This window comes from Rhinatrema bivittatum, chromosome 5 (assembly GCF_901001135.1).
Source record: "Rhinatrema bivittatum chromosome 5, aRhiBiv1.1, whole genome shotgun sequence".
Lineage (NCBI taxonomy): Eukaryota > Metazoa > Chordata > Amphibia > Gymnophiona > Rhinatrematidae > Rhinatrema > Rhinatrema bivittatum.
The window spans coordinates 55,065,176-55,081,085 of NC_042619.1; the positions used below are offsets into that span (position 1 = coordinate 55,065,176).

Consider the following 15,910-nt stretch of genomic DNA (forward strand, 5'->3'; position numbering starts at 1 on the left):
CCTGCCCTTACCCACATTCAGTGGTAGCAGCTGTCAGTGCAGGGCCTGAGAGTCAGGACATGCACTCACAAGCCCTGGTTCTCTGCATGGGTTTACAGTCTAACAAGAATCTCGCATAGGAGGAGGCTATGGAACTGGCTGATGGAAAGACTGTCCTTAAAATTCTTCAGATGGTAACTGGACTAGGATAATTATTGATTCCGGTCTGTACTTTTTCTAAAAAGTGTAGTAGTGAAATGATCAATATCCTTAGTAGTAATGATGTCTAAAAATGAAATCTAACTATGGTGATAGTGAATCATACATTTAAAATGTCAGTTCTAATTGTTTAGCCATTCAAACAAATCTTGTAGCTATTCCTCACTCAATGTCCAGATAAAAAATATATCATCTTTGTAGCGACGCCACAATAAGATGTGCTGATACCATATAGAGTTATATAAAAATTTTTCTTCAAAGGCCGCTATGTACAGATTAGCTATGACTGGAGCTACAATGACCCCCCATTGCCACACCTTGAACTTGTAAATAATATGTAGAATCAAATAAAAAATAGTTGTTAAATTAAAAAAAGTTCAGCCAATGTTGTAAGAAATTCGGTGGGTAAACGATGAGGTCTCTGACGTTTATCTAGGACTTCTCCGATCATAGATAAAGCTTCAGTCTGTGGAATATTGGTGTACAGAGCCTCACTATCGAGGGTCACCAGTATACTATCTCTAGAAAATTCAGAGAAATCTTGTAGTAAAGTAAGAATGTGAGATGTATCTTGCACAAATGATCAAGACTGTTACACACAAACGGCTTTAAAAAAAATAGTCCAAAAACTTGGACAAAGGTTCCAAAATAGATCCTCGGCTTGCCACCATAGGGCGCCCTGGAGGATGATCAAGACTTTTGTGAATTTTAGGGACCGTGTAAAACACATGGACAATTGGATTGATAACTTTTAATGCCCGAGCTTCCCTGGATGTAAAAAGCCCATGCACATCCCGGATTCAACCACTTCTCCTAGATGTGTCTGTAAATGGACCATGGGATCTTCATTGAGGGGACGATAATAAGCTACATTTTGCAATTGACGTGCTTCCTGTACATACTGAAATTTACTTTGAAGCACATTTGCCCACTCCCCCCCCCACCCCCCTTGTCTGCTGGTTTTACCACTAGATCTGTATTAGTGGCCAGGGCAGTTAATGCTTGATGTTGGGAGGCTGACCACTCCCGAGAGCTGCCCCTGCGATACTTGCAGACTGTACTCTCCATATGTGAAAGATCTCGCCAACCAACTGCATGAAAGTAGTGAGGTACCCAGTTAGATTTAGGAACAATGATAGACATATCACTGTTTGCTTCATATTTATTAATAAATACACATAATAGCAAAATTCTAAAAAAAAAAATGATACAGATCAATATGACTTTTGAAAGGATTGTGGTGACTCGCTGGAACATATGAGAGGTCTTTATTCAATTCTATAATGGTCTCATTGGAGAGGACAGTGTCAGTAAGATTGATTACTGTAGATATTGTCAAAGTTGCGATCGAGTGATCAGACCCTTCCACTCAGGTGATTGTGGACGATTGCGTCCTCTCCCTGGCCATACTCTGTAACCCTTTCATTGTCATGGTAAAAAAGATTAGGTGTTCTCAAATGGTCTATCCTCACCGCTGCTACTATGCAAATCGTCTGATGAATCCTGGAAGGTGACCTGCAGTTGATTTGATTAGGGTCCTTCTTAAATTTCCAAAAATAAACACGATCAGCCTTATAGTCCTGCTCATCCCTCCAAAACTTTTGTATCTTAAACTGCTTAAATTGATTTTTTAAATCGTGCTATATTAGTTTTCAGTTGTTTATATGAAGCATCAAACATTTAGTACTGGTTTGTAACTGCGATGTAATATCATGAATTTCCTTCTGTAAGGATGCTATGGTGACTCCCATGCGTTCCACCACCAATAGCATCAAACGGAGGGAACATTTATTCAAGATAGCCATCCATTTAGACACAAAATCTGGATCTTCTTGAAAAACACGGTTGTTTTTGCATTCGTAATCCTTGTGGAATCATTTGCTGTTTTATATATTCTTGATGTATCCAGGCTCGAACTAACTTTTTCGACACTATGGTCAGATCGGCCCACAATGCCAGGCCAAATCTCTATACTTCCCCCCCCAAAAAAATCCTCTGAGAGCATTTTGACACTAAAACAGCTAATGGCCCGAGGCCGGCCAGCCTCCCCTGCCCATACCCCATTTCTGCACATTTTGGTAACAATGGACCCCCTCCTGCTCACCCCAACACAAACCCTCCTGGTATCTTTTCAAACTGCAATCCTAGCCACCGCTTTAAGCTTCCCTGGTGCTGTTCAGCGTACTGCAATCTCTGTTGAAGAAAGAAATTTGAAAAGCTACCAGGAGGATTAGGGTTGTGGGAGGGATCTTTGATGCCGAAGTATGCAGAACTGGGAAGGGGGTAGGGAGGCATGCCTTGGTCTCCTACTAATTTTAATGCCAATACGCTCTCAGAGGGGTTTGGGAGGTGGAGTTGCTTGACCCAGCAGGGCCCATAGTTTACAGACTGGGTAGGGATTTTATTTTATTTATTTACTACTGGGGAATGGAGGGGTAGGGTCCTGGTGTGTAGTATTGCAGGGAACTGGTACTCCTGGGGGAATTCTACGCTACTGTGGAATGCAGAATTTGCGCAGAATTCCCCCTTCCCGCAGATTTCCTCCCTCACCTCGCAGATTTGTCGCCTCGTCGATTTCCTCCCTCGCCGGAAGAGGATTCAAAACCGGAAGCGTATGGACAGTGGCCATCGCGAGAGTGGGGGCATTGCAGCAGGGCAGAAAATAGCAGAGGAGACCCGTGTGCTGTGAACGGACTGTGCTCCGCTCAAGGCGAAAATGGAAGGCCCCCGTGTGCCGCGAATAGCGCGCCTGGGCCTTCATCTTCGCCGCGAACGGAGCGCATCCTGCGGCATGCTGGCGAGAGAATGAGGGTAACAGAGAGCATGGTTGGTAAGGGGGGGGTGGGTGGGGGGATGCTTGAGTGTGGGTTTCAGAGAGAGGGAGCCTATATGAGGGGAAGGGGATGCTGGTGAGAGAGAATGTGTGTGAGAGAGGAGAAGGGGTATGGGGGAGGGTGAGACAGTTCGGTTGGTAAGAGGGGGAGTGGGGGGATGCTTGTGGGTTTCAGAGAGGGAGCCTATATAAGGGGAGGGGTGTGGGGGAGGGGAGGTATGACAGAGCAGGAGGGTGAGAGAAAGCATGGGAGGTAAGAGGGGGGCTGGGGGGGATGCTTGAGTGGGCTTCAGAGAGAGGGAGCCTATATGAGGAGGTTGTGAAGGAGTGTGTATGTATGTGAGAGATTGGGAGCTCGTGTGTATGAAAAAGGGATTGTGAATGTGAGGGAGCCTGTATGAGAGTGTGTATATGTGTATTAGAGAGAGGGAGCACATGTGTGAGAGAGGGAGTGACAGAGGGAGCCTGTGTGAGGCGCAGTACTGAGAACAGGGTCAAACGCTGGGACTGGCAATAGAGTGGAAGGGGTTGAGCCTAGAGGTGAAGGGGAGAGATATTGGCAGGTGGAGGAGTTGGGGCCTGAGAGGGCAAACTGGCCAGGGGAGTAGGGAGAGCAAGTGGAAGGGACACTCTTATAGTGAATTTCTAGAAAAATTCTGCTCAAAATATTTAAAATTCTGCAACTTTAAGTAACAACATTTTTCTGTAATAATTTAAAGACTGGTCCAAGAAAACAAAGAGGTAGGCGATCTATGATAGCCGTAAGGATAAACACAAACAATAGATGCCTGATCTTTTTCCAAATGTTTATTAAGCAGAGACGTGTTCAAAAATTTTGAACACGTCTCTGCTTAATAAACATTTGGAAAAAGATCAGGCATCTATTGTTTGTGTTTATAATTTAAAGACTGTCATGTAAATTGTGTTATTTTGAAGTTTGCAGAATTTTCAGTTTTTGTGCGCAGAATTCCCCCAGGAGTAGACTGGTGATCATTTGTATCTCTAGAGATTTATTTAATAGAGCTATAAATGTGTAATGTAGTCAATAATTTAACAGGTTAAAAAGTTTAAATATCTATCTACTTAAGACCGTGAAGCAATTTAATTAAATATATATTATGTCTAAGTTTTTCATTGTATGATGACAGAGTAACCTTTTTTTAATCAGCATGATACATCCTCACAATTAGGTTGGTGTCATTGGATGATGTCATCCCACTTGTGTGGCTGATTATCCTGCTGACTATAGAAAACGCCCATTATTGGAAAGCAACTTAGTTTTATGATAAAACATCTTGACTTGAATTACAAATGTATTTGGTTTAAGAGTAAGTCAAGCTCACTAACTATTTACTCACTTTCAACATTTCCTTGAACAAATCTTCTGAAAACAAATCGAATAATGTATTTAAATATTGGTTGAATTTTACATAATCTCTGAAAAAAAAACTCGGCTTTTTATATTATTAAAGATAATTACTAACACTTTCTTATATCCATACTGTAATTAGAAAAAAATTAAAGAAGTGGAACAAAAGCTTCATAAAGAGGAACATCACAGAAAGCTGATGCAGGAAAAAGCAGCCCAGGTAATTTTGTAAGACTAAACACATTTTAATTTTCAAGTACCCCTGCAAAGTCCACTTTTCTTACAGGAGTGCCTTCCTTCAGCGTGTAGTACATATTTGCCTGGAACAGCATGTATAGCTGTTTGTAACGTTCAGTTTTGTAAGAGATCAGTAGTTTTAAAGCATATCTGTGCTTTTAAAAGAATAGAGACGCAGTCAGGAAATATGAAAGGGCAAGTTCCCTGTACGTACCTGGATCAGTCCAGACCGTGGGTTATGTCCCCATTCCAGCAGATGGAGTCAGCAAAAACCTCGAGGGGGCGTCACCATAAGTACTACTACCCCCTCTGCAGGAGTCCAGTATCTTCTGACTCCAGCAGATGCGAGTAGGGTACTTGGGTTTCTCTCAACTTGGTCTAGGTTTTTGACTTTTACCTCTGCTTCTTTCCCTTGGGCTTCTGCCTATTTCTTTTGAATCAAGTTTTCTTGTTTAAAAAAAAAAAGAAAAAAAAAAAAGTTAATTAATAGGGTTCAATTTTGGGGAGGCGTGGCTTACCCTTTGTCCTGTGTGTCCTTTCCTTTGCTGTGCTTCGGACCGTACGGGGTAAGTGGTATCGTTTTTCTTTTGTGTCTTTTTCTTTCAGCTCCCCAAACTGCTCCTGCCTCGCGGATGCTGGTGGTGCCGGCCTCTCCGCGCGGGCTAGCCTGAAAGCGGCCATTTTGCAGCTCCTCGTGAGCTGCTGGTGCAGGCAGGCAGGCTTTTCTCGGCGGGCCGTGCGGCCGGGAGGGGCCCCCCGCGACTCTTGTCTTCTTCTCCGCCGGCGGGCAGTGCAGGCCATCGGGCCCCCCCCGCGGCGGCGGCGCGCTTGTTCGCGGAACCTCGAGGCTCGATTTTTTTTTTTACTTTCTTTTTCGCGGGTTTTCTCCGCGACACTGATGCCGCGACAGACGCGCTGCGCGGCCTGCGGCGAACCGGGGTCCCGCATCTCCCGGGAGGGCATCTGTGCACGGTGCCTTCCCGGGGGGGAAGGCACCTCACAGCCCGCCGCTGATTTTTCCTTTCTTGTGCCTTTGCCTGGACGCCGTCGGCCGGCCCCTCCCCCATTCCTGGCGGGAACGGCGGCCATTTTGAGCACTCAGCGTCCGGAGGGATTTCAGGAAACGCCGGATGACAGGGATTCGGCAGCGGCTTCGCCCCCGACCTTGCAACCGGAGCAAGGCCCGCAGGGGCAAGCCAGCACGGAGCCACCGCCCGCCGGAGCCCCCCCGGCCAGACCAGGGTTTTCCCCGGAGTTTATACTCCTGATGCACACGGCTTACCTGCAGGGACTGGATGAACCGGTGGGACCCCCCCCCGGCCAAGCTGTGCCGGACCTCGCCCGCGGCTCCGGCCCCCCCCGTCGCGGCGGGAGTGGGGGCCCCCCGTCCTTCCTCCCGCGTCCGGACGGTTCCAGGACCGGTGGGAGCGGTGCCAGACCCAGTGGCCCTTGATCCCGATTTCCCAGACTTGGGCCAAGGGGACTCCACGCCGGAAGGAGACGATCCGCGTACGCTGCGGCTCTTCCAGAGGGAAGAACTGGAGGAGCTCATCCCATGAATCATTCAGGAACTGGATCTGGACCCGCCGCCAGACCCGCCCGCTCCAGTAGCGCCTGCGGTGGTCACATCCTCGAAGAAGGGGGATCCGGTCCTGGTTGCCCTGCGGCCGAGGGCCCGGGCATTTCCCATTCACGAATCGTTCTTGCAGCTTCTCACGAGGGAATGGGATACCCCTGAGGCTTCTCTAAAGGTAGGCCGCGCCATGGAAAGGCTGTATCCACTGCCACAGGATTTCCTGGATCTCATCAAGGTACCGAGAGTTGACTCCGCAGTTTCAGCGGTCACAAAGAGGACGACAATACCGGTGACGGGAGGAGCGGCCTTGCGGGATACGCAAGATCGCAAATTGGAGATTTTCCTGAAGAGAGTCTTCGAGGTCTCCGCCCTGGGGATGCGGGCAGCGATGTGCAGTTCCCTCGCCCAGCGGGCGAGCCTCCTGTGGGTACAGCAACTCCTCACTTCCCAGGATCTGCCTGCTGCGGAGGCCGCCCAGGCGGATAGGTTAGAGGCTGCGGTGGCATACGGGGCGGATGCCTCGTATGACCTGTTCCGAGTCATGGCTAGGTCCATGGTTTCGGTGGTGGCGGCCAGACGTCTGCTTTGGCTCAGCAACTGGGCGGCGGATACGTCCTCCAAGTCAAGTCTGGGCTCCCTGCCTTTCAGGGGTAAGTTCCTTTTTGGAGAAGATCTGGACCAGCTCATCAAGTCCCTGGGGGAAAACACGGTTCACCGCCTTCCGGAGGATAGATATCGTCCTTCTCGTGCGTTTGCTTCTTCCCGGACTAGGGCCAGGGCGCAGCGGCGTTACCGGAGCTACAGGCCGGGGGGTTCCCGGCCTGCCGCGCCCTGGTCGCGTTCCTTTCGCGGACGCAGGCCCACCCGCACCTCTCCAGGGGCAGGTAATCCCTCACCCAAGTCCTCGCAATGATGCCAGACTCGCCCACTCCGCCGTACCCAGGATTGGGGGGCGGCTGACGTTCTTCTACAAGGAGTGGGCGCGGATTACCTCAGACCAGTGGGTTCTGGACACCGTAAAGCACAGCTACGCATTGGAATTTGTCCGCCCACCAAAGGGTCGTTTCATTTTCTCCCCTTGTGGCTCTGCTCTCAAGAGACGAGCGGTGCAGTCAACGCTGGACGGGCTTCAGGAGATAGGCGCTATTGCGCCCGTGCCCTTCGGAGAGGTGGGCTTGGGCCGCTATTCCATCTACTTCGTAGTGCCAAAGAAGGACGGATCGTCTCGGCCCATCCTGGACCTCAAGGAAGTCAACAAGTCCCTCCGAGTGGTTCGCTTTCGCATGGAAACGCTGCGGTCGGTGATTGCGGCGGTACATCCGGGGGAGTTCCTCGCCTCCCTGGACCTCACGGGGGCTTACTTACATATCCCCATCCGTTCGGACCATCATCGTCTTCTCCGGTTCAAGATTCTGGACCAGCACTTCCAGTTCGTCGCTCTCCCGTTTGGGCTGGCGACTGCACCGCGCACCTTCACCAAGTTCATGGTAGTCGTGGCTGCGGCCCTTCGGAAGGAGGGTATTCTGGTCCATCCCTATCTCGACGATTGGCTCATACGGGCGAAGTCCTTCACCCACGGCCAAGCAGCGGTGTCCCGGGTGCTACAGTTCCTGCATTCCCTGGGATGGGTAGTGAATTTTTCCAAGAGCTCCCTCGTGCCCTCTCAGCGCTTGGATTTCTTGGGGGCGACCTTCGATACCTGGCTGGGCAAGGTCTTCCTGCGACAGGACAAGGCGCACTCTTTGCGGGATCACATACGGTGATTCTCTGCGTTGCCAGATCCCACTTCCTGGGACTACCTGCAACTTCTGGGGGTGATGGGATCCACAATCGACATGGTCCCTTGGGCATTTGCGTGCCTCCGGCCCTTACAGTGGGCGCTCCTCTCCCGTTGGAAGCCACTCTCGCAGGACTACCAGGTGGTCCTCCCGCTCCCTCAGAAGGCCAGGGACAGTCTGGGCTGGTGGCTGGAGCCATCCAACCTAGCTCGAGGGGTGTCCCTCGCCGTACCGGATTGGGTGGTGGTCACTACCGATGCCAGTCTGGTGGGCTGGGGCGCGGTCTGCGATCGCAGCGCCACGCAAGGGACGTGGTCCGCGGTGGAGGCGACATGGTCCATCAATCGTCTGGAGACCAGAGCGGTCAGGCTCGCTTTGCGTCATTTTCTCCCGCTTCTTCGGAACCGGGAGGTCAGGATACTTTCGGACAACGCTACCACCGTGGCCTACATCAATCGCCAAGGGGGCACGCGCAGTCCGCAGGTCGCTCTAGAGGCGGCGCTGCTCATGCAATGGGCGGAGCGCCATCTCGTTCGGCTAGCGGCGTCTCACATAGCCGGAGTGGACAATGTGCAGGCGGACTTCCTCAGTCGTCAACTGCTGGACCCCGGAGAGTGGTCTCTGTCCGAAGAGGCGATGCAGCTCCTCGTCCACCGGTGGGGGGCTCCCCACCTAGATCTGATGGCATCCGCGCTCAATGCCAAGGCCCCCCGCTTCTTCAGTCGGCGAAGAGAACGCGGTGCGGAAGGGGTGGACGCGCTGGCGCTCCCATGGCCGACCCATCTTCTGCTCTACGCGTTTCCCCCGTGGCCTCTCGTAGGCAGGATGATCCGCAGAATAGAAGGACATCAGGGGACGGTGATTTTCGTCGCCCCGGAATGGCCACGACGACCTTGGTTTGCGGACCTGCTACAGCTGGTAGTCGACGGACCGGTCCGGCTGGGACACCTCCCCCTCCTCTTGCATCAGGGTCCAGTATTTTTCGAGCAGGCAGAACTCTTCTGTCTTGCGGCCTGGCTTTTGAGAGGCGCCGCCTCCGGCGCCGAGGGTACCCGGAGGCGATAGTGTCCACGTTGCTGCGGGCGCGTAAGACGTCCACGTCGGTGGCCTACGTCCGAGTCTGGAAGGTGTTCGAGCTGTGGTGTACCAGTCAGGACATGAATCCTACTACGGCTTCGATTTCTCAGATTCTACAGTTCTTACAAGCCGGGGTGGTCAAGGGGCTAGCCTATAACTCTCTGAGGGTCCAGGTGTCCGCCCTTGGGTCGCTGTTGCGGGCAGAGGGCTCCCTCCTACAACATCCGGACATTGCTCGTTTCCTCAAGGGTGTCAAGCATCTGCGACCTCCGTTACGGAATCCTTGTCCATCCTGGAGTCTCAACCTGGTGCTTCGCGCCCTGTCGGGGCCTCCGTTCGAGCCACTGCGCAGTTCAACACTTAAGGACCTTACCCTCAAGACGGTATTTTTGGTGGCCATCTGTTCCGCTCGTCGCATTTCGGAGCTGCAGGCTCTGTCGTGCAGGGAACCCCTACCTTCGGTTTTCCGATTCTGGAGTTTCGATCCGCACCGTACCTTCCTTCCTCCCGAAGGTGGTCTCTGCGTTTCATATGAACCAGACGGTGGAGTTGCCGTCCTTCTCCTCCTCCGAGCCGAGGGCTCTCCGACTCTTGGACGTTCAACGCGCGCTGCGCATCTATCTGGAGGCTACAAACGAGTTCCGGACGTCTGACCATCTGTTTGTCCTTTGGTCCGGACCCAAGAAGGGTTCCCAGGCCTCCAAGACTACCATTGCTAGGTGGTTGAAAGCGGGGATTGCCGCTTCCTACGTTGGGGCGGGGCGGACTCCCCCGCCCGGCATTGTAGTGCATTCCACACGCTCTCAGGTGGCTTCCTGGGCGGAGGTTCGTTCGGTCTCTTCTCAAGAGATCTGCAGAGCAGCTACCTGGAAGTCGTTACACACATTCGCGAGGCACTATCGTTTGCATCTCGCCTCTCCCGTCTCGGGACATTTTGGTGAGCAGGTTCTCCGAGCAGGCCTCGCAGGACCCCACCCGATTTAGGGACGCTTGGGTACATCCCACGGTCTGGACTGATCCAGGTACGTACAGGGAAAAGAAAATTATTACTTACCTGCTAATTTTCGTTCCTGTAGTACCATGGATCAGTCCAGACGCCCACCACGTCTGGGTGCTCAGCCTGCTCCGATTTCCGCGACGGGACTGTACTGGTATCTGTCCTTCACCATTGTCACTGTTCACTGTGTTCACAGCTTTACCATTGTCAATGTTCCCTGTGTTCACAGCTCCTCACAAGTTGACTTACTGTTTGGGCAGCCTCCTACACGTTGCTAGGACGCTCCAGTTTTTCGTTGCTATGGTTGACGGCTATTGTTGGCCGGTTTGTATAAACTTGATTCAATACGGGGGTTCTGTTTGTCTACTCGGGCTTTGATATACTCGATACTGAACTCCTGCAGAGGGGGTAGTAGTACTTATGGTGACGCCCCCTCGAGGTTTTTGCTGACTCCATCTGCTGGAATGGGGACATAACCCACGGTCTGGACTGATCCATGGTACTACAGGAATGAAAATTAACAGGTAAGTAATAATTTTCTTATTTTAAAATGCAGTTTCCTGTATGACTAGTTTGTTCACAAACTGCCTGAGAAATGGCCATTGATATTCTATAGCAATTTTCCCATAGATTACTGAAAATCTGTTGTTATGCTAATGATACTTTTTTTTAACAGGATTTTTAGTTGTGTTCATAAATATACATATCCCTGACAGAATTTGTAAGATGTGTAGCATTTTAAGAAAATGAGTGATCAGACAAAACATGTGTGCTATTTTTAATCAAGTAAATTTTAAATGGGCTACACGTGTAAATTTCAGGGTTTACGCGTGTGACTGAGCCTTGCGCGTGCCGCATGCATTTTACAACGGGCCCGGTCATGCGCACATGGACGTGCGCTTGCTGCTTATAAAATCAGCTTCAGTGTTTTTCAACTTTAAACTTTTATGCATCACAGCATAACACAGTCATTAAACAAACCATAATAATAAAGGAAAGAAAACATGATCCTGTCCAAAAGTTTGCATACCTTAACTCTTAATACTGTTATTACCCCTTTTGCATCAAAGATGGCTTGCAGTCTTTTGAGATAGTTGTGAATGAGGCCTTTATTTTCTCATGGGGTAAAGCTGCCCATTCCTCTTGGCAAAAAGCCTCCAAATCCTGTAAATTCTTTGGTTGTCTTGCATGAACTGCATGATTGAGCCACTTCTGGGAAAACTCAATGATGTTGAGGTCAGGAGACAGTGATGGCCACGCCAGAACCTTCACTTTCTTTTGCTGCAGGCACTGAAGGGTCAACTTGGCCCTAAGTTTCGGATCATTGTCATGTTGGGAAGTCCAAGTGTGCCCCATAAACAGCTTCCTGGCTGATGAATGCAAATTCTCCTCCAATATTTTCTGATAAGATGCTGCATCATCCTGCCATTAATTTTGACTAAATTCCCTGTGCTGCTGTAGTTCACACACCCCCAAATCAGCAGAGATCTACCGCCATGCTTCATGGTAGGGATGGTGTGCTTCTCCTTATAGGCCTTGTTGAATTCTCGCCAAACATAGGGGCAGATTTTCAAAAGCCTACGCGCGTAAATCAGTTTACGCGTGCCAGGCCTATTTTAGAAAGACCCGGCGATGCGCGTAAAGAGCCGGGACGCGCGTATGTCCCGGGGCTTCAAAAAAAGGGGAGGGGCAGGGGGGGCCAGAGGCCTCCGGCACAGCGGCCATTTGCTACTGTGTCAGAGGATCGCATGCTGGCCGGGTGCCGGTGCGCGCAGCACGTAAAATAATTTTTTGGGTGGGTTGGTTAAGGGGAAGGGAGTTTAGGGTAGGGGGTTGGGAAGTTCCCTCCCAGGCTGCTCTGATTTAGGAGCGGCCTGGGAGGGAACGGGTGAAGGCCGCGGGCATCTGTGCAAGCAGGGTGCACAATTGTGCACCCCTTTGTGCGCGCCGACCCTGATTTTATAACATGCATGCACCATTGATAGCCATCCATTTCATCGATGCCACATCAATTCCATTCATCCCTTCGTTGATGTTTTCGGTGCTTCCATCGATGCCTTCACCGATGCCCTAGATGCCGCTTTTAATGCCGCCATCGATACAGTTGCTCCTACCGAAGCACCTAATCAATACCCTCGACTAAACAATAAACGCTCCATACTCTGTGTTCTAAACCAGAGCACCATGTACTTCTTGGGCAATAAACAGTACCAGGAGCAGTACTGGCACGGTGACAGTCCGTCACCAATTGCCATCTGACATAGCAAGGGCATCTTTCTCTGCGCTGGGGAATGACCGGGCCGAGCACCATACGTATCATCTTACTCTGTGCTGGCAGGGGAGAAAGTCTAACACTTCTCTTTCAACGCATAGCTCTCTGATACAACGGCAGGGGAATGTAGAAAAGAGGATCTGTATATGGCAACAACCAACAAGGTCCGAATTGCATAGACTGGGTGGACAGAGGCATGGGTGTAGCTTGCTTATTGCGGCGGTTGCTACCCCTAATTAAGCTAGATATTCACTTGGATGCAGTTCCAGCAATGCTTTCTGCATTAATGGTGGGGTGGAAGGGAAATAGAACTAAAAGGTACTAAAAGCCAAGAGTAACAAGTATGTGGAAAGAAAAAAAAAAAAGTACATAGCTTGCTGGGCAGACTGGATGGGCCGTTTGGTCTTCTTCTGCCATCATTTCTATGTTTCTATGTAAACGTTGGCAAGAGAAGGGGGTAATCACTATAGGACAATTTCTATCTCAGGGAGACTTTCTTTCTCTGGAACAAATGTCTCTCAAATATAATTTGGGATCTCATGATTTTCTGGTTTATGCACAGAGTACCCATTTTATACATTCTCTGCAACGGACTGGATCACTCTGCCCTGGCCGATCTCTGGTAGAATCCTGCTTTTTATATAGCGATATACTCAAAGGCACCATATCTAAATTGTACCAGTTGTTTTTTCAACAGGGAATAGAACACTCTATGTTTATCAAACACTGGGAATCAGATTTGCAAACTCAATTGGGGGCACGCATCTGGGGAGACATTCTGAAAACGGCCAGACGATGTTCGATCTCTGTCAAGTTTCAGGAAAATTGTTATAAAATGGTATACAGGTGGTACCTTACCCCTGATAAACTACATACGTCTTATGCTCAAATTGAGGACACCTTTTGGCGCAATTGTGGAGCAATTGGCACGTATCTGCATATCTGGTGGGACTGCCCTAAAATTGCCCCCCCTGTGGAGGGAGATCTTTGATTGGATTGTTAACCTTTTGGCAATTGATATCCTGCCCATGGCCGCTGTGGCGTTGCTGAATGTCTTCCCCGATACCATACCTAAGAAACAGCAGCAATTATGTGCCCAATTATTCATTGCTGTGCGCAGCCTTATAGCTCTCCATTGGAAATCCGAGCACATTCCTTTGCTCTCAGAGATTAGGGAGAAATTACATACCTACTATCGGTTAGCTTCCTTAACAGCCACTAAGCACAATCAACTTCCCTCTTTTACGTTGACCTGGAAACCCTTTATCCCCTATTTAATGCATCTGTAATATATCTTAAAAACAGTCAGTGGCTGGGTTGGTATTACATTGTCTAAGCAATAGAGGGATTTTCAACAGATATGGTTTTTAGTGATATGAGGACTTTGAATTGTTATACCACTTATGGCATATGCTGCTCACAATTGTGAAGAGAACTTGACGATACAACCACCTGATTTTATCCCTTTTTATTACAACTTTACGGCATACTGGACTGCTGGACTTGCTCGGATTAGAAGGAGACTATTATGGGGAGGGGGAGGGGAGGGTGGATATGTGGGATTTTCTTTTTCTTCTTTTTGGGTTTGTTGAAGGGGAATATAAGTACCTCAGTTTTGTTCTATGTTGTATTCATTTAAGCATACCATCAGTGTAAGACAAACAACTTGTTGTAAAAATAAATAAAAAGTGTTAAGACAGGAAACAAAGAATAGGATTAAATGGTCATTTTCACAGTGGGGAAAAAAGTAAACATTGGAGTGTCTCAGGGATCTGTACTTGGACCGGTGCTTTTTAATATATTTATAAATGATCTAGAAAGGGGTACAACGGGTGAGGTGATCAAATTTGCGAATAACACAAAATTATGCAGAGTAGTTAAATCTCAAGCGGATTGCGATGAATTGCAGGAGGATGTTGCGAGGTTGGAAGATTGGGCTCCCAAATGGCAGATGAAATTTAATGTGGACAAGTGCAAAGTGATGCATTTAGGGAAAAATAACCCCGTGCTGTACTTACACAATGTTAGGTTCTATCTTAGGAATTACCACCCAGGAAAGAGATCTAGGCGTCAAAGTGGATAATACTTTGAAATCGTTGGCACAGTGTGCTGTGGCAATCAAAAAAGCAAACAATGTTAGGAATTATTAGGAAGGGAATGGAAAATAAAACAGAGGATGTCATAATGCTTCTGTATCGCTCCATGGTGAGACCGCACCCTGAATACTGAGTGCAGTTCTGGTCACTGCATCTCAAAAAGGATATAGTAGCACTGGAGAAAGTGCAGAGAAGGGCGACCAAAATGATATGGGGCATTGAACGACTGCCTTGAGGAAAGGCTAAAGAAGTTAGGGCTGTTCAGTTTGGAGAAGAGACGACTGAGGAGGGATATGATGGAAGTCTACAAAATCATGAAAGGACTTGAACAAGTTAATGTAAATCGGTTATTTACTTTGTCAGAGAACGATCAGGGGGCACTCCATGAAGTTAGCAAGTAGCTCATTTAAAACAAATTAAAGCAAACTATTTTTCACTCAGCGCATAGTTAAGCTCTGGAATTCATTGCCAGAGGATATAGTTACAGCAGTAAGCGTAACTGGGTTTAAATAAAATTTGGATAAGTTCCTCGAGGATAAATCCATAAATTGCTATTACGGTAATCAATAAGCAATAGTAGCTTGCTAATGTTTGGGTACTTGCCAGGTACTTGTGACTTGGATTGGCCATTGTTGGAAACAGGATACTGGATTTGATGGACCCTTGGTCTGACCCAGTATGGCATTTCTCATGTTCTTATGAGTGTCTTGGACATTTCTGCAAAGAACTCTAGAACTAGTTGGGATTTCCGGCTATATAAAGGATGACATACAATTATTATATGTAAACCCCATGGCAAGTATTTTAGTGAATGGAGGTTCTGTGCCATTTCTCTCTCTCTAGGTGGACCAGGCAAGGCTGTCCACTCTCTCCTTTATTATTTCTGAAAATAAGTCTGAAATAAGCTACCGCTTTCTCTCATATCCAGTATTTTTGTTTTTCTCTGTGCTTTTTTGTTGTGTAGTTATCCAAAAACTTATCATCCTAAGAACAGTTTGTGTCATCCTATTGTAGTCTTAATCTCTACTTAACAAAACTTTCATCAGATCTTAAGTCTTCTCTCCATTTGCCTTTTTGTGACCAGAAATTGTATCCATTACGGTAGTTGTTTTGGATGAGACAGTTTAGTTGCTGTCATCACTTTATTTTATTTTTCTACATTATAACCTTGATGTTTTGTGCTTACAGCTACAGTCTGGATTAGAAACCAACCAAATTTTGCTTTGGTCTATGTCTCCATCATGTGCCCCAAAACTGTATAAAGCAAAGAAAAGCAAAACAAAGCAGCAAGACAAGGTAATGTGCTCACAATGAAATGACATAGTTGTATGGCTTCCATACATTTTGTAAGGAGCTTTGGTTAGGGTGGCATATCAGAACAGAAATGTTTCAGATTTTAAGAACATATTTTATCAGTTTATTTCTTGGAGGGTTACAGTTTGAGCTAATTTTTATTTATTTATATTTTTGCCTTATT

The 15,910-nt window shown here is 48.3% G+C and overlaps 1 protein-coding gene across 1 annotated transcript in view; it reads left to right on the forward strand.

Moving 5' to 3' along the window:
* The window catches only part of CEP57 (centrosomal protein 57), a 97,243-nt gene that overhangs the window by 47,422 nt on the left and 33,911 nt on the right, over nucleotides 1-15,910 (forward strand). The window contains exons 6-7 of the mRNA XM_029602375.1: nucleotides 4,543-4,620; nucleotides 15,622-15,729. Coding sequence (XP_029458235.1) covers nucleotides 4,543-4,620; nucleotides 15,622-15,729 — 186 coding nt within the window. The remainder of the gene's footprint in view (nucleotides 1-4,542; nucleotides 4,621-15,621; nucleotides 15,730-15,910) is intronic.